Below are 18,036 nucleotides of genomic sequence, written 5' to 3'. Positions count from 1 at the left end.
TGATTGCCAGATCCAGACGCTAGAGGGCACTCCTGTTTTAACAAGTGTCCTTTTCAAAGCAGGTGCAAGACTACACCCCTTACACACCTGAGCCTGGGCAGTCCTCTCCATAGAGGCGGGCGCTCTGATTGTCCCTATTTCACAGATGGGAACACTGAGGGAAACCTGACTTGCCCGGGGTCACACAGAGGGGAGGGGTCAGAACTGGGTTTACGGGCAAAGCTTTTTATGCTAAAGCCCACGGTTTGCTGTCACTCACGTCTCCTGCCACTTGAGTTCTAAGGCCAGTGAGGGCTGAGGAGCCCTGAAAGCTGTGTGGCTTTTTGGTGGGAAAAGCCAGGGCCGCTTCTGGCCTCTGGTTATTTCAGCTAGAAAATTCAACATCAGGAGGGGTGTGGTGTGGAGAGTAAATGATGGGGAGGGAGTTTTGATAAGTTTCACTAAATCCTAGGATGTTCCTGCTTGGAGAGAAGATGCACCTATTTTTTTTGTAGCAAATTTGGCTTCAGACTGTAAACAATGGAGGAATGAAAAGCTTGATGCGGGCCGACGCCCATTCTGCCACTTTGTTTTGTCACTGGTGGCCAAAGGATTTTCCAGAGCTGAACAGGGACTTGGATTTGGGAGTTTCAAGCTGAATGAACACATGGTTTTCCTGTTTGAGGCAGAACTGATGAGCAGGGAGGCCTCCTGGGCTAGGAGGAGAGCCTTACTGAATTGGGAGCCAGGAAACTGGTGCCTAGTCCCGGCTGTGTGACATTGTGCCAGTCACTGCCCCTCTCTGGGCCCAGCATCTTCATTTTGAAGTGCACTCGTTGGCTTAGCTCTAAGTTGGCTTGCTGTGCATGTGTATGGAGTGCTTGCTCTGGGCTGGGTCTTAAAGCCTGAGGTAGGCAGGGGGTCGGGGCATTCAGGTGGCAGGATGAGCGTGTGCAGAGGCCTGGCAGTTCTGGAAGAGGTGGGAGAATTGAGGGTGTCTTTGTTTGGACCCCAAAGACACAGTGTAAATATTTCCTCCATGAATATGAAATAATGCAGAGTTGAGAAGGCTGTCAAGGAATTTGAGCTGAATTGTTTCAGAAAATGCTTTTACCATGTCAACTGTAATTGAAAAGTAAATTGTTAAATATTGGGGGGGAAACCTCTTTACTTTCTTTTTAAGAGCACCTGATGTTTTAAGTAGAAATTCGTAGGTAAAGAGGGACAATTGTGAGCAGATGGAGTCTGTTTAGTGTTATACTAATATTTTGTATTAAACATACTTATGTTAAAATAAGCACATTCATGTTAACATAATATTATCTCACAATTACAAATGCAGTAAATAATATAGTTATAGGATTTCTCTTCCTGCATGCTAGTGTGTGTATTTGCTAGGGCTGCCATAGCAAAATACCACCGATGGAATGGCTTAAACAACAGAAAATAACTTCCTCACAGTTCTGGAGGCTGGAAGTCCAAGATCAGGTGTTGACAGGTTTGGTTTCTCCTGAGGCCTCGCTCCTTGGCTTGCAGAGGGTCACCTTCTCGTTGTGTCCTCGTGTGGCCTTGTCTCGTGTACACACCCTAGTGTCTCTCTCTGTCCGAATTTCCTCTTCTTGTGAGGCCACCGGACAGATTGGATAAGGGCCCACCCTAATGGCCTCATTTTACCTTAGTCATCCCTTTAAAGGGCCTCTCTCCAAATACAGTCTCATTATGAGGTGCTGGAAATGGGGCTTTGACATACACATTTTGGGGAAACACAATTCGGCCCATAGCAGCCAGGCACTAGGCACTTTATAATGCTTCATTTTATCCTCGCAGTAGTCCTGGGAGAGAGATGCTATTATCATCCCCATTTTACAGATGACAAAACTGAGGCTCAGAGAGAGGTTGAGTCACTTATGGAAGATCACACGGCTGGTCAGTGTTGGAGCTGGAGTTTGCACACATGCTGTCTGGCCTTGGAGCCCATACTATGTTAATTTATGTTTATCATTTGACTTTAATCCTGTTTTGTTTTGTTTTTAAACCTTTCATGTTCGATTGAATTGATGCAATATTTCCCCATTTCCTCTCTGAACTCTGCCCTGTCCTTGTTTTAGGTGTGATTGGAAAAGGCCTTGGCGGGGGGAGGGAAGGCCTTGTTAGACCCCAGTGCTGCCCAGCTTATCTAGGCCTCACCCTGCCTGTTGTTGGCCACCTTTGCAAATGGCGAGGGGAGGAGGGGCGAGGGTGGGGGGGAAGCGGCGGGGGGTAGGGAGGGCGTGTTAGGGGCCAGCCTGCTGCCTCCTCTGCCCCAGACTGCCCGCCCGTGTTTCCTGAGAGCAGCCAGTGAAAGCAGCCTTTGTCCTCTAGTCCATTTCTCCAGAGAGATGACCTAAGTCCCGTTTGGGGAACAAAGGGGCGACCTGCCACGTGAGTTTAGGTCAGCTCAGCAGCCTGCAGTCTCCCAGGCTAAGCAGGGTGGGGGACGGCCTTGGTTTCAGGGCTACAGAGGTAGGTGGGGTTCTGTGTCCTGCGTGATGATGCCGGGGGCTCCTGTGTGCACAGACTTCACAGTTTGTAAAATTGTCCCATGCTTTCCAGTTTAGCAGGTGCTCCCAGGTTATAGAGGCCAGGGACGCAGGGAGGCAGGTGTCAGTTGTCACAAGGAACTCTAAAACATGAGTATACACCAACCACTTCTTTATGCTGGTAATATTCAGTGGCTCAGGAAATGGGGCGGGGTCATTGGGGACACTGCTCCACGGTATTGGGGTGTCAACTGGGAGCCCTGAATGACTGAACCATCCAGAGGCTTCTTTACTCACCTGTCCGGCACCTGTGATGTCACAGGCTGGGCTTCTCTGGGACATGTGGCCTCTGCTGTAGCTGGGGCTTCCCCACATCATGGCGGCTCAGGGCTCCCAGAGCGAGTGCTGTGGTGGAGGCTGACCTCCCTTTTTGATGGACACAGCCTTAGAAGTCACACAGTGTGCCTTCTGCTGTCCTCTGTTGATGGAGGCATTCACAAGCCCCCAGCTTCAAGAGAGGGCACAGGGGCTCCACCTCTCAGTGGGAGGCCTGCCAAAGGCTATGCAGCCATATTTGAAAGCCACCACGGTCAGAAGGAAAAGGAAATACTAGGTGACATTTAGTGAGCACCTGCTATGTGCCAGGCACTGTGCCCAGGGCTTCACATGGGTGAACCTCTGTGATCCTCCCACAGCCCCATGACATGATGGATTCAAAGCCTATTGTTGTTTTTCTACAAGCATTTTGGCCCCAAAGACTGGAAGAACCTTGCAAAATCCACAGGGCTGCTGGCAGTTTGGTGTTGAACATGCCACAGTGGGAACTGTGAGCTGATATTTTTTTCCTTCCTCTTCTAAACTTAGACTATCCTTGAGTTCTTAAAAATTCTCACTTAGGCGTCTGATTCATCTCCTCCTTACTCACCAGTTCTCCCCTTTGGTGTTTATTGTGAGCAGTCTCTCTCTCCCTGCGTGCTGAGTGTCCCCTCACCCCCATAGCTCTGCAGTTCTCTGGGAAGGGTGGGTTGCAAATTTCCCAGCCGTCTGCCTCTCTCCCAGCTTTTGAGGAATCATTGGTTAGGCCTCATGGTCCTGACATAGGAACCAAGCCATCACTCACCCTGGGTGTGCTGGTTTTTCTCTTCCTCCAGGGCCAGGTCTGGGATCATTCTTCTGCTTCTCTAAGGACTGACATACAATAGATGCCTAATATATGTTTGGTGAGCTGAACCCATAAAAGATAAAGGAAGGCTGGCTATTCAAGGGTGGAGATTCCCTCTTATGCACACCTGTGTCCCTGACACACAGTAGGCACTCAATATATGTTCACTGTATTAAATGCATGGGTGGGTGAAAGACTGAGAGCAGCAACTGTGCCATATGTTTATATTCTGGCACATACACAGTACCGGATACCCGTTCATTCCATCAGTGAGTGTTTTCGGTGGATGAGTGAAGGAGCTACTAAAGTCAGCTCTGGACCAGATGTGTCTTACCTCACGTCTGTGTCCATGGTGCTTAGCAGAAGGCTGGGAACACAGCAAGTGCTCAATCATTGTTTATAGAACTGAATGGAAGAAAGAGTGGATGAAAAGAATGACTGAGTAAATGAAACTTCTTACCATCAGGGACCTTGTCCTGTTCATCTCTGCCTCTCCAGTTCCTAGCATAAAGTCTTGCACACAGTAGGTGCTCATTAAATGTTAAATTGAATGAATGAGTGAATGAATGAAAGGTGAAATTTTTTGAGGGTAGAACACGTCTTATTTGTGTCTACATTCCCTAGAACGGGGGTTGGTATACACTAGGTGCTCAATAAATGCATATTGAACTGAATGAATGAATGAATGAATGAATGAATGAATGAATGAAACTTGTGAAGGGTAGGCCTGTATCTTGTTCATGTCTTTACTCAGGTCCTAATATAGACCAGGCATACAGTAGGTGCTTAGCACATCTTTCTTGCACTGCCTGGGAATGGATTGAGGAGGGAAGCTGGGCTGGGAGGACCTCACCCATCTTGATTTGCCCCCTGCCCACCGGGCCCCACTGCAGACTTTTCCTGTTGTTTGGTCTGCACAGGTGGACAGGAAACCCCGAAAGACCTGCCCAGAGCTCCTTCCCATGTTTTCTTCGTGCTGGACTGACCTTGAATTGGACCACAGCGCCGCGCCGAGCCCCAGCGCTGTTTGGCCGTGGAGCAGTGCCCCCGAGGGACCCCTTTTCCTGACCATGTTAGTGGTTCTCTTTTAGAACTGGCTATGCAGCCTGCAAGTGAGGCCTGGGTGAATGCTCCGCTCAGAGCCAGCTCCTAAAATCACCCTGTTCTGATGCTGTAAAGGCCTGTTAACCCCCTAAGAGCTGAGCATCAGGCCTAGCGCGGAGAGTCAAGGCTTTGGGGTCAGAGAGAGCAGGGTTCAAATTTCCCTGGGTGACTTTAAGTTGAGCCTCAATGTCCCTCACCTGTAAAATGGGTGTGATAAACCTTTTTTGGGGGGTCCTGTTTCCCAATATTGGCTACGTGCCTGTTGCTTTTGCAAACGCCTCTGTTGGGACTGCCCACTCCCAGAGGTGTGGTTTCAGGAGATTCTCAGCCACTGTGTTTATGGAACTGAATGCCCAGTTAGTTTGAGAGGCAGCATTCCAGGCTGGGTTCCCTAGACCCAGAGCCCAAAACGGGAACTCATGCGCACGTGATTTAGTGACAGAGAACTTGAGTCAGCCTGATCCTGGAGGAATTCAGAGGGTAAACCACAAAATAAATCCACCTTGGAGCACTGGGCAGCTCTTCCTCTACCGGTCAAGGTCTGTTGTTGGAGACCCAGGAGCTGTAGCAGCCAGCACCCAGAATCTGGGGGGATGGGTGTCCCAGCCAGGACAGGGGACCTGGGCAGGGCACCAGTAGCCTCTACTATGGTCAGCCAGGGTTGATTCAGTTCAGCGAGAAGCTGGGTGAGTTGTCTGGCATGGAACAGTCAGAGGTTAATAAATAGTAACTTGGAAGAAATGGAAAGCTCTTAAGAAGATGGAAGTCAATATTGGGTGTTAAAGGTGTCATTTGTTCCTCTGGCACTTACTCTCAGCAGAGGGCCTGGCACACAGTAGGCATTTAATGAATGTTTGTTGAATGACTAAGTGAACTAGTGAAGGTTAAAGTAATACTAACGGTTCCTTTCATTACAAACAAAACTTTTGTTTGCTTATAATCATGCTTGTTAGTGTGATGATTTGGTTTCTACTCAGAATTAGACTCACATTTCTAAAAATGAAACTCATCTATCTTTGCAACCCGTTTCTCGTAGGGATCTGACAGTTTGCTTGTTTTCCCTCTGGGAAGCAAATGAAGATAGCTATTCTGTAGAATACCGCCAGGGAAAGAAATCGGAACATTTTCTTTAGAAATTTCTGCATCAAAAGTTCAAGCGAGACGGAACTGTACTTGAAATTTTCAGTTGCCATGGCTACTGGGTAATACAGTGAAGCGAGTTCTTACATATGGCCTCCACTCCACCTTCCACAGCTCAGTTACAGAGTTTTGGCTCCTGAGTGCGTGTGATGCAGTGAGGGGCTGAGAAGAGATTCCTTCTGCCGTCTCTGCTGTCTGAGGTGCTCTAAGCAGCTCCTGGGCCCAGCTCCACCGGGGCTCACCTCTGTCACCCTCCTGCGGGGGTTGGGGTTGCCACCTCCATTTTAGAGATGAGCACACTGAGCCCCATAGAGTTTGAGATGTGCATTTGTGTTTTCACGCCACTCTGTAATTTATTTGTTCGTTCATTTATTCCTTTGTTTATCTGCTCAACAAGTGTTTATCGAGCCCAGGCGCTGGTCCAGGCCCCGAGCCTCAGTGCGGAATAAGAAAAGCACAGTCCCTGCCCTGACAGCGTGCGTGTGCCCGTGGGAAGCACATAATACATACACACAGTGCATGCTGATAAATGCATGCGACACTAAAGCAGAATGCCGTGGCAGAGAGACTGGGAAGGGCGTGGCTCGAAGGCCTCTGAGAGGAGGTGGCATTTGAGCAGAGACCTGGACAAAAGGAGCTCACCATGTGGGGACCTGGGGCAGGAGTGCTTCAGGCAGTGGGAACAGCGTGTGCAAAGGCCCTGGGGTGGGACCAGCTTGGGAGTTAAAGCCAATATGGGCGGCCCAGTAGTGATCGAGGTGGGGAAGAAGGTGGGGGCCTTGAGCACCAGGACCAAGCATTTGGGGTTTCTTCTGGCTGTGGTAGAGAGCCGAGGAGCACTTCGGTGGAGGCTGACATGATGGGAGGGAGGAGGATCAAGCTCATCCAGGCTGCTGTGCAGGGTGGGGGGTTAGGGGTGGACTACAGGGGCAGAGGGAAAGTAGGGAGGCCAGAGGTGATGAGGGCTACAGTCTGATGCTGAGGTGGGGACTCCGTGAACTAGTGAAGGTTAGAGTACTGGTTCCTTCCATCACTAACACAACTCTGTTTGCTTATAATAGTATTTATGATGATGATGATGATGATGATGATGTGGGTCCTATCTCAGAACTAGACTAGCGTTTTTTAAATGGGGGAGAAGCGATCTGGTCCAGGCTGGTGCTGAGAATGGGGTGTGAGCGGGGAAGGCACTAAGGGAGGTTCTGGGCTGCTGGCCAGGACGGCGGGCGGTGGCAGTGTTTTTTGCTGGAACAGAGAAGAGAGTGGAAGAAGCAGATTTGGGGCCCAGATTTCTCCTCTTTCAAGAAGAGATGGGACTAGGGTGGGGGTGGGGGTGGGGGTTCTTAGCAGAACATCAGGGACATAAAAGGAATGGTGTCGAACCCTGTGCTGGGCCCACGGTGGGTGCATGTGGTGGCCGCCCCTCCCCTGACCTGGTTCTGTTCGCTCAACTTACACTCAGTGACACTGGCTGTGGCATGTCATTACTGCTCACCGCTTTCAGTTGCTTCGGGAAGTCCTTCCTCCGAGGGACCTCATTAAGTCACTGGAAATGAGCACGCCTGGCGGGGAGGGAAGGCGGTTAGAAGTTATTACTACACTCTGAAAAGGACTTGTCTGGGTAAGAGCGGAGAGGCCCCGATCTTTCCTGACACTCTCCGCTCCCACATATCCCCCCCACCCGCCCCACGCGCACACACACTCACTGTCCCCACCCCTTTCTTGTGTGGGTGGCTTGAGACTTTGATGTCAGCTGCAAGCCGGACAGACCCAGGTTCCAGGCCTGTCTCTGCCACTTCCCAGCTGAGCAACCTGGGGCATCACACTGCCTGCCTCTGAGCCCCAGTTTCCCTCGCCATGTTGTCCATCGCACAGTGTGGAACTGGAAGTTTTGTGAAAAAAAGTGGTTCTTGTAAAATACGTGGCTCTGTGGAGTCCAGCCTTTGCACTGAACGCACCCTAGCATCCAAGAGCAAAATAAAATAAGAATCACTTGTACTATTGATGTGTGTCTCTAAAAGAACAGGTAAGCTAGAAGCTGCAGGAACCCTGGTGACCTGTAAATCTCCCTGGACACATCTCTGCCCGCCCGTCTGTTTCCTCTGCCTGGTCTGTCTCTTCCTCGTCCTTTATGGTTTAGCGAGCCCGCCACCCCTGCTTACCCCTGACTGCCCGTCCCTGTTGCTCCCTGGCCAGGAAAGACGTCTCCTGTAGACGAGGAGGAAGGCCAGGGTTCCACCGGGCCTGCTGGCCGTCAGCCGGTCCCTGGGATCAGGTGGAGGAGGAGGATCTGAAGCTGCAGATGGTGCCACTGAGCTGGGAGTCTGCCTGTCCTCTCCGGGATGAGTGGGGGAAGTCGGGCTACAGGGAAGCTGCTGTGCGCCTGGGTCTCCTCAGGGGAGACCAGCTGCTGGGTGCCTGGTGAACCGGCGCCCCACACACCAGCTCCGGCACCTGGTGGGAAGTCCAAAAAGGACTTGTGGGCGGCGGCACAGCCCACATGGGTCCCGGAGGGGGAGTGGCCATCAGGGCCAGGAAGGAAGGATACTGTTCCTGGCTGTATTTTTCTGGGCCGGTTCTTTGATTAGTTTCCTGGTGCCCAGTTGTTTTGAGTGGTTTGAGCTGGGTACCAAGTCACCCTGTGCATCCTGGGCCTCAGTCCCTTCATCGAGATTTGGGGAGAGTGTTGTCTCCTTTACGGAATGTTGAGGAGCAAAGGAATGCCTAATGTATGGCGCACAGTCGGTGCTCAGTAATTGCTGTCCCTCTTATCCCTCCACTGTATTGCTGAGTCGCCTACTGTGTGTCAGGCCTCGGGATAGGCCCTGCAATTCAGAATGAAATTGACACAGCCCTGACCTTCACACTGTCTACAGCTGATGGGTAGACGGTGGGGAAATTGGCCCTGATAGTACAGCGAAGAGAATTCTGTGATGGGGGAGCCAGGGGTTGGAGAGCCCAGAGGAGGCACTGAACTGAGTGGGGAGGGTAGCAGGGAACTGGGGGTCTTGCCTTGAAGGTGCTTGCTGTGGGGGCTCTGGAAGGCTCTGCCAGGCTAGCCCAGGGTCCCGGACTGCGAGGCTGCTGGAACGTGCCTTGTGCTGACAAGTTGAGCTGCTGTGGGGACCTGTGTGGAGACACACCTTTGTGCCCAGACTGCCTGGCTGCCCTCCCGCCTCCCTGCCCTCCATCCCAGCACAGCGTGGCTCTTGGAACAGCGTGGGCCACGCAGAGGAGGGCTCTCTGCGTGAGGAGAAGCGAGGCTCTAGAGAATGGACCCCCGGCAGGGTCGGCAGAAAGCACTCTTGTGTGGAGGCGTCCGTGAGGGGACTTCTGCTCACAGCGGCTTTGACATGAGAGGACGTCTGAGGGCTGACGAGCTGAGTGATGGGGATGAGGGGGTGGGCGTGGGAGGCCCAAGGTGCTGGCTCCCGAGTTCCCACTATCTGCTGTGCACTGAGCCACAGCTGCAGAGAGGGGTGTTGGGAGTACAGGCCTCCAAGCCAGATTTTGCCACTGAATTGCTATGTAGCCTTCAGTCTTTACTCTCTCTGCCTCAGTTTCCTCATCTGTATAATGGGGATAGTTGTTCTCACGAGATGGGGGGGACCATTTTTATTCCATTTTAGAGACCAAGAAAGAGAGGCTCAGAGAAGGCAAGCCACTTGCCCAGGGTCACACAGTGAGGAATCAGTCTTGGGAGCCCTGCCCTTAACTGTGCTTGTCCATACATGAGTCTCCATTTCCTGGTCTCTACAATGGCATCATGGTCACAACCTTCCTAGGTAATACAGGTTCAGGAGGTGGCAGGCCCTCGGCAAGTGTGAACTACTTCAGTTTGTTATTATACTTACTGCAAAGCCCAAATAAAACCCTCTGGGGGCCAGGGATCAGCCACTTTATTCATTGTCTCCCCAGCGTCTGGCACATAGTAGGTGCTCAATTAAATGTGTACTGAAGTCAGAAGGGAGGAAGGAAGGGCCAAGGAAAGAAAGGCCTCCTATCACTCTTCCAGTCTTCTGTTTTCCTCACAGAGATCCTTAAAATCCTGGGGTGCTGCTTAGGTGGCAGTTCAACCAAATATAGCAAGCTCACTGCTCAGAAATAAGTGTCTTAGGGGACATCATGCAACCCTCATCCCAGTTCTAATTGTTGCTCCCCAAGAATATCTTGCTCTTTTGCGTATTGATCCAAAGAGGGGGAAATCAGCGGCTGTGGTGGAAGGAACGTGCTGACCAAGAGGCAAGGTGACCAGACAGAGCTCCCAGCAGGTCCTCTCCTTCACTATATGCTCGAGCAGAGAGTGGCAGCGTCCTGGAGCCCAGTGTCCCCAAAGCCAGTGGACAGCCCCGTGGGATGAATTAGGTGGTACCCTCAGCCCAACCTGTTTCCATTTTAGAGGAGGCCCGGGCGCCCAGTTTTCTTAGGGCCCAGCCCTTGAGGAGGGGCTGTAATTACAGACGGGCCTCGCCACGCCAGGCGGGGCCACATAGCAGCTCTCCCCAGCGTGGAAAATGTCACTTTCCACTTGAGCTCAGGGTGGGGCCTGATGAAGAAGGGAGATGAGTTCCTAGCTGTTTCTAGAAAGATTTCCTCTCCAGATGATTTTTTCCCTCTCCTCCCAAGGTTAATTAAGGGCATCTTGGCCTTTAAGATGACTGAATAAGAACATAATAAATGAAAACTAGGAAATAGTCTTGGGCTTGGTTTGCCAATAATCTGGGATTGACTTGTAAAATCAAGTCAGTTCTGGTGTTTTGGGTATATATTTTTTCCATATCAGAATTCTTTTCCCTGTTGCCTTGGAAACAAGCCTAGGGAGAGGAATGTTGGGAGTTGCGTGACTTAGGTTCAAGCCTCAGTGGTTCCTTCATTTTACCCAGTAGGCATGGTGAGTGCCTGCTGAATGCTGCATGCTGAGACTCGAGGGTGAACAGGACATGTTTCTGCCACCCTTGGGCTCATGGTAAACGAAGTTTCAGCCCAGTGTGCTGATGATGCAGTGGAGGTAATGTGGCAGGGTGGGAGCCCAGAGGCGACCCTCCATAACTCAAAGAATCAGGGCAGGCTTCTTGGAGGAGGCTCTACCTAAGCTGAGTTATGAAGGACAATAGATAATGACCAGGTGAGGAAGAGTGGAATGGTGTCTTAGCCATAGGGAACAGCATGTGCAAAGGGCTGAATAAGAGGCACTGTGGTGCATCCTAGGATGGCAATTCGTCCAGTTTGGCTGGGGTGGAGAGAAGCTGGGGGAATAGGTTAGACATGAGGCCAGAGACCCTGCAAAGTCCAGATCATGAGTGACTCCTGTGGGAAATCAGAGGGTGCCTGCCACAGATTTACTGTGGGCCCTGAGCCAGTCATCCACTGGGGCTGTTTCTTCAGTGAAATGAAAAGGGTGGCCAAGTCTCTCTGCTGGCTGTTCCAGTTCTGACCGTCTAGGATCCTATGATTTGAACAATGAGATGATATGAATTAGAACATAATAATTATCATCCTTTATGGCTGCCATTTATTGAGCATTTATTCTGTTCTGGGCAAGAATGATCTTAGTTGTTCTTTACCACAACCTTTTGAAGTGGGTGGACTTTCTGATCTCCTCTTTAACAATGAGGTGAGATGTGTGGGTAACCAGTTCCTGGCACATAGTAAATCCTCAATTAATCGTTTTTTTTACTACACCATATTCCTCATAATATAATATTAGTATATTTCTAGGCCCAGGATACACACTCCTGGAATGTCGAATATTTAGGGAAGCAGGATGTGAAGAGGGTCGTACAAGTGAGACCTCCTGGGAGAGATTTAGGAAAGTTGCTAAAAGTAGTCTTGGGATGAGGGGAGGTCCAGGAGAGATGGGAAAATAGGGAAAGGCAACCTTAGGCAGGGATACAGCATGTGCAAAAGCCGAGAGGCAAGGCTGAATATGGCCATGCCCCTAGCCTTTTGCACATATTGTTCTCAGCCTTCTTGGAGTACTCCTAATCAACCTTCAAAACCCCACCCAGATACTCCTCTTCCGATTGCAGATCCTCAATAAAAGGCCATCTTCCCTTTGCTCTTCTTTCTTCAACTTCCCACTTTCTTGGTTGGGTTTCAGTGTTCCCATAGTATGTTATTCACTTGTCCATCATAACCCTTGACACATGTATTATAGTTGTTCATTCTCTTCTGGCTTTTTCTTCCATTTGACCAGGAATTCTTTAGAGTGTGCATGTTTGTATCAGACTTTTGGGAGAAAGTAGTAGCCTCAGGTCTGAGGTGGTCCATTGGGCTATTCTCCCTCCTTAATGGCTGAGCATCAGGGATCCACTCTGAGCTCTTCAGGGACTACAGCTTCCCTCAGGGCCAGCACAGCTCACACAAAGTAATGCACAGGGAATGTTTGTTGAATGAATGAGTGACCAATGTTCTAATTTTTGAAACTGCACACGCTTGTCTCGAAACGGTGCTGTCTAGGCCCCACCTCACGTTGTGGATCAAATTCCCATTTGTTTCCTGGATCTCAGCAACCCCTCCAGCATATTTTGGATTAATTATGTAAGGAGATGGCTTTCTTTCTTTTGTAATGCCCAGTAACAACCCAGGAGTTTCCTGGAGAGAACAGAAGAGTTTGCAGAAAACGTCCCCCAGAAGGGAAAGTGCTTGCATTGCCCCAGTTTTCAGAGTGACGCTTTTTATAGTCACAGTCTCAGAGCACATTGTACCTCCAGGGAGGCTGGAGGGAACAAGCAAGCAGTCTGGCTTTTCAGCTCCCTTCTGCACCCTTCTCCTGACTTGGGAAGCAGGCAGAGCTGTGCGATCCTGCCCACCACGTGGTCTCCTCTGCTTTTCCTGACACTTGTCTTCCATCCAGACTGACTTGGCAAGGGCCAGGGCATCCTCTACCTTGTCAAAGGTGTGAGGCTGGGGCTAGCAAACTCCACCACTTAATAGCTGTATGCCTTGGACTGGTCACTGAACTTCCCTTTGCCTCAGTTTTTCCACCTATAAAATGGGGGTAATAATCACAGCACAAACTTTATTTCATTGTTGAGAGAAAATGATATAATGTTGATGTAATAACAGTAAGTGCTACTGACAGCATCCATGACCATGATGAGTTGGATGATTTCATCTCTGAAAATCAGAGTGGCTAAGTAACTTACTCAAGGTCACAGAGCTAGTAAGAGCTTGAGGCAGATTTGAATCATTATAATATATTGATTTAGCAAATCCTGGGCTGGGACTAAAATGAAGTGACTTAAGCATTCAGCTAGGATGCAAAATTTAAAGTGGGACCAAAAAATATCAACAATCAAGGTAAATAATATTATAATGCAATATTTAAAAAAATAAAAATTAATGCAAAAATATCCATGATGAGCAAATGATCAACATTGTAAAAACAGTATCGGTATTACTGATTTGTTTTCTTTTGCCTCTGGTGTCATATGACTCAGTGCTGTGCTGAGCAAGTCTCTTTTTGTTGGACAATTGGGTTCTAATTTTTCACAAATCTATAATGATCTATATGCTAATTAGACCGGACATTCTTACAGATGTCCTTCTGGACGACCTTCCAGATGAAGCTGTGGTGGCAGCTGGGGCCAAGGCAGCGGTGGCCTCCATGGTGGCGGGGGCCAAGCCCTTGCATGAATTTCATGCATCAGGCCTCTAGTGTGTGTGTGTGTGTGTGTGTGTGTGTGTGTGTGTGTGTGTGTGTGATAAATGCCCTTGAACCAAAACGTTTGTGTAGGAACATTCTCATTTCTAAAGGCAGATTACAGGATGTGAAATTCATGAACTTCAGGGTTAAAAAGCAGGCACATCCTCCCATCCCCAGCCTTTTGGTATGAAATTTTTCCAAATATAGGAAGGTTGTACAGGGCACACACATATACCCACCAGCTAGATTCTGTAATTGCTAATATTTGCTATATTTGCTTTATAAAAATCTAACCATTCATCCATTTCTTAGTATATCTTCTTTTTTCCTGCATGTCAAAGTAAGTTATAGACATTGTCAGTACATTTCAGCCTGTATGTCATTACAGGCCATTATTTTTACAACTTTTGATCTGCAGTGTTAGATTCCTATCAGAAATATATACTGATTCCCATCTCCGTCTGATGTGGACATATATGTCTCTTCCACCACAGCCTGGCCAACACTGGGTGTTACCATTTTAGAGGCCTTTTACTGACTGCTTTGATTTAATGTTTTTCTTCCCAAAGCTTCCCGGTAGATTACCCACCTTTGTGTCCTGATTATCTGTTAAGAGCTCTGATCCTTTCCAGCCCTTCAGTTCTTTCTGGGGTGGGAAGGACTCAGCGCTTTCTCATGTCTGCTTCTGGCTGGAAGTTCCTGTCCTCAGGGGGAGGGAGCAGGGCCACGGAGTGGCCTGCCTGCTACAGGAGGCTGGCTGTGCACACTCTATGTGAAGAAAGTGAATACACTTTGGGGTCCAGGAGGCCTGGGACCCTGAAGGCTCTACAGGCGGCGGGTGGGGCCCCGTGAGCTTCCTTGTCTGCCTTATGAGTGATGCTTCCTAACAGTAGGACCCGCTGCTGCTGGGAGAGCCCCTTGTTGCCCTCCCCTTCTCCCCATTCTGCTCCAGCCCTTGGATCCTGATGGGCCAGGCACTGTCCTCTGGGCATTTGCATCTCTTGTGGGTCAAGAGCTTGGGAGCGGCTTGGCTGGGTGGCTTCGGCTTAGGGTCTCTCATGAGGTTGCATTCAAGCTGTCTGCAGGGCAGCGGTCACCTGAAGGTTTGGCCTGGGATGCAGGTCTCCTTGCACAGGGCTCACTCACACGGCCGCAGGTGGTGCTCTCCGTTCACTGGGGCCTCCGATTCTCTCCATGTGGCTTGTCCATAGGGCTGCTTAGCATCCTCACAACATGGTGACCGGCTGCCCCCAGTGTGATCTCAGAGAGCCAAGTGGAGCTGTGACGCCTTTTATGACGTAGCCGTAGAAGTCACACACCGTCACTTCTGCCTTCTTCTTTGGAGCACCTAGACCAGTGATGGCGAACCTTTTGAGCTCGGCGTGTCAGCATTTTGAAAAACCCTAACTTAACTCTGGTGCTGTGTCACATATAGAAATTTTTTGATATTTGCAGCCATAGTAAAACAAAGACTTATATTTTCGATATTTATTTTATATATTTAAGTGCCATTTAACAAAGAAAAATCAACCAAAAAAAATGAGTTCGTGTGTCACCTCTGACACGCGTGTCATAGGGTCGCCATCACTGACCTAGACTAACCCTGAGGTCGTAGGGGACCACGCCGGGTGTGAATAACGGGGCATGGATCACTGGGCACCGTCTTGGAGGCTGCCTGCCACATGGTGTGCCCTCAGCAGACGACTTCTGGGTCTCAGTCTCCTCTATCAACTGGACTCATGGGAGGATTCACGAGTTAATTCCTGGGGGCACTTGGAATGGCATCGGGGACTCGGGCTCCGGTAAATATTGGCACCACTGTATGTCCTGCTGGCCTGGAGCCCTCAGCAGCAGGGACCGTTCTCAGCCTCTGAACCAGTGCCTGGCGAGGAGCAGGCACCTCTAGTGTTTACGTGAACAAGTGAGAGAATGAATGAGTGAATGAACAGCATGCAGACTAGGAATCTAGAGAAGGAAGAAATCTGTGCGGTCAGGAAAAACTCTCTTAAGCGAGGCCCTTCCATCAGTGTCTAGGGAGCAAACATTTGTTCGAGACCAAGGTGACGGGGTGGGAGAGCGCCCGGGATCCGTCAGACTGACCAGAGTTTCTGTGCGGGACCTGGCGTTCGAACAATAAATATGTACTGAGCTCCAACTCTGGTCCAGTGCCCTCTTGGACCTTGAAACAGTGGGGAGGGAACCGCCTCTGTCCATGCCCTGGTGGTACCCTTGCTGTGTGACCTCAGGCAAGTGAATCTATGTCTCTGAGCCTGCATTTCTTCATCTGTAATATGGGGGTCGCAGGAGAAAGCAACAAGTGTGCCTCCCCTCTGGGATCCAGCTGCTGCTGCCCCTCCCAACTGCCTTCTCTGGTCTCAGAATGTTGCTGTCTTGTCTCCCCACACTCACCCCACCCCCCATTCCAACTACTCCAGCTCCATAAGGGTTAACATCCAGGCTCTCATGTGATCCAGTGTAAACCAGGGATCATTCTCATTGCTCCCTGTGCTGAGAGCCTGCCAGCCCAGGGTGGGGCAGATGCTGTGCCCCCGGGTTGCCATGGCAACTCTGCCTGTACTGAAACACAGCCCAGCCCAGTTCCTGCCTTGGGGGACCTCCAGGGCTGTTTCACCTGGCTCTGTGCTTCCTTCCAGAGAGGCAGGGAGAGAGGAAGAGAGAGAGAGAGAGAGAGAGAGAGAGAGAGAGAGAGAGAGAGAGAGAGAGAGAGAGAGAGGGAGGAAGAGGAAGAGGAGAAGAGAGAGAGGTGGAAATTTGAGACTTGGAGAGGCAGGAGAGAACCCAATAGAGAAACAACAGACCACCAGAGGGAGACAGACTGACAACAGCCAGAGGTCCTGAGAAGCCAGCCTGTCACCCTGGAGGCAGTTTCTCAACTGTTCCAACCTTCCGGGGGCTGCCGGGTCTCCACATCCGTGTGCACACGTGCTAGTGTGCACCGCGGGCGGCCGCAGCTCCCCCTGCGCCTGCAGTGAGGGCACTGGGCGGGCAGCAGCCTGGCGGGTAAAGCCACTGTCAACCCCACAGGACGGGGAGCGAGTTGAGACTTGGAGAAAAAAATGGGGGCGGACGTCAGCTCCCTGGGCGTCCGCCTCCCTGAGGCCCCTCCTGCATTCCTGGGCAGCGAAGCCCCTCGCTGAGATAGGCACTGATGTCATCCCGGGCTGCTTGGCCAGGGGACCCGGGGCCCTGGTGGCTGCTTCCGGAAATGGAAATGAGCTAGCTGCCGGCCGACAGGTTTGGAGTCTCTGGCCAGAGGACAGGAAACCTGCATGGGTCAGGTGAGCGGGGCCCGGCTCTGGGCAGCTGGGCAGGGGGCAGCGGCTGGCTGCAGCCTGCCCACCGGATCCTTCCTGCGTGCTCCTGGGAGGGGCTGCCTTCCTGGGGGAAAGTGAGGACCAGGTGCCCAGGGCGACTCTTCCTCCCCCACCTCGAGGGACCGTCATACCCTGGAGCCAGTGCCGCTGGCTCCCTCAAGCTCCTGGTCACAGCCGGCTCAGTGGGGTGATCGCCAGGGACTGGCTGTTGGACCTCCCAGCGTGTTGGCTTTGCATCCCTGTGGGTGGACTCCCAGCCTGACCCTGAACTCTGTCCTGATTCTGAGCGGGACCCGCGGACGCAGCCGGCTGCCGGCTCAGCAATGTGGATTCACTCTGGGTTCAGCTGAATAGGGCTGCTGGGTTTCTCTGCGCGCAAGTCCCGCACTTCCAGGAGCTGCGAGTGGGAAGAGGGCAAGGACCTGGCCTTGTGATTGCTTTCCTCCCTCTCATCGCCGGGCCCATGGATTACCTGGGAGACAAACTCAGTGTGGCTCAGACCCACATGACCCAGTGGATGGGCACCGTGAGGAGGTCCTTCCAGGATGCCCTCAACTTAGTGACCACCACGGTGAGCCATGAGCGGACGGGCGGGGAGCCCACCAGCCGGACCCCCTTCAAGCGCACCTCCTCCTTCCGCCACCTGGCCTCCCGGAGCCGGGAATCTTTCCGCCGCTTCTCCGCTCGCAGCCAGCAGAGGTTTTCTTCCCTAAGGAAAAGGCACCCGGATTCAGAGCCGCCAGATTTTGTAAGCTTATTCTGTTTTTAAAAAATCCTGAAATAGCAGTCAAAACTCCTCCCCTCCCACACTCCCCAGGTGGGGAAGGAGGGGTCCCCATAGATCCAGCCAGGGAAGTCGCCTCTTCCCGAATAATTGCCCATCAGGCCTCACTGTTTCCTGCTCCCCACGCCTGGGGAAGAGACAGGTGGGGTGATCCTCCTGACGGTGGAGTTACTCTCCACCCTGAAGTGCTTGGGAAATTGACACTGGGTCCCGCGTCTGTGTGGACGGGCTAGCTTTGCCAGTTGACTTATCTGTAAGTGCCGACACTCCGGCCCCTGAGGGAAATGCTTGTCGCCCCTATTTTTAGGGAGGATTAGCTGGCACCTGCTTCATCTCTTCTCACCCTCCCAGGGTGACTGAGTGTC

The 18,036-nt window shown here is 51.2% G+C and overlaps 1 protein-coding gene across 10 annotated transcripts in view; it reads left to right on the top strand.

Moving 5' to 3' along the window:
- The window catches only part of KIAA1671 (KIAA1671 ortholog), a 135,220-nt gene that overhangs the window by 74,819 nt on the left and 42,365 nt on the right, over positions 1-18,036 (top strand). The window contains exon 1 of one of the 10 annotated variants that reach the window (XM_036353658.1): positions 16,274-17,635. The exons of 8 other annotated variants lie outside the window; for them this stretch is intronic. In XM_036353658.1, the coding sequence (XP_036209551.1) occupies positions 17,351-17,635 (285 nt within the window). In that variant the 5' untranslated portion in view covers positions 16,274-17,350. Of the gene's footprint in view, positions 1-16,273; positions 17,636-18,036 lie in introns of those variants that run through there. One more of the 10 variants, XM_036353660.1, reaches the window with a different exon arrangement.

This window comes from Myotis myotis, unplaced genomic scaffold (genome assembly GCF_014108235.1).
Source record: "Myotis myotis isolate mMyoMyo1 unplaced genomic scaffold, mMyoMyo1.p scaffold_m19_p_20, whole genome shotgun sequence".
NCBI lineage: Eukaryota > Metazoa > Chordata > Mammalia > Chiroptera > Vespertilionidae > Myotis > Myotis myotis.
This window is presented reverse-complemented; position numbering and strand designations above follow the sequence as displayed.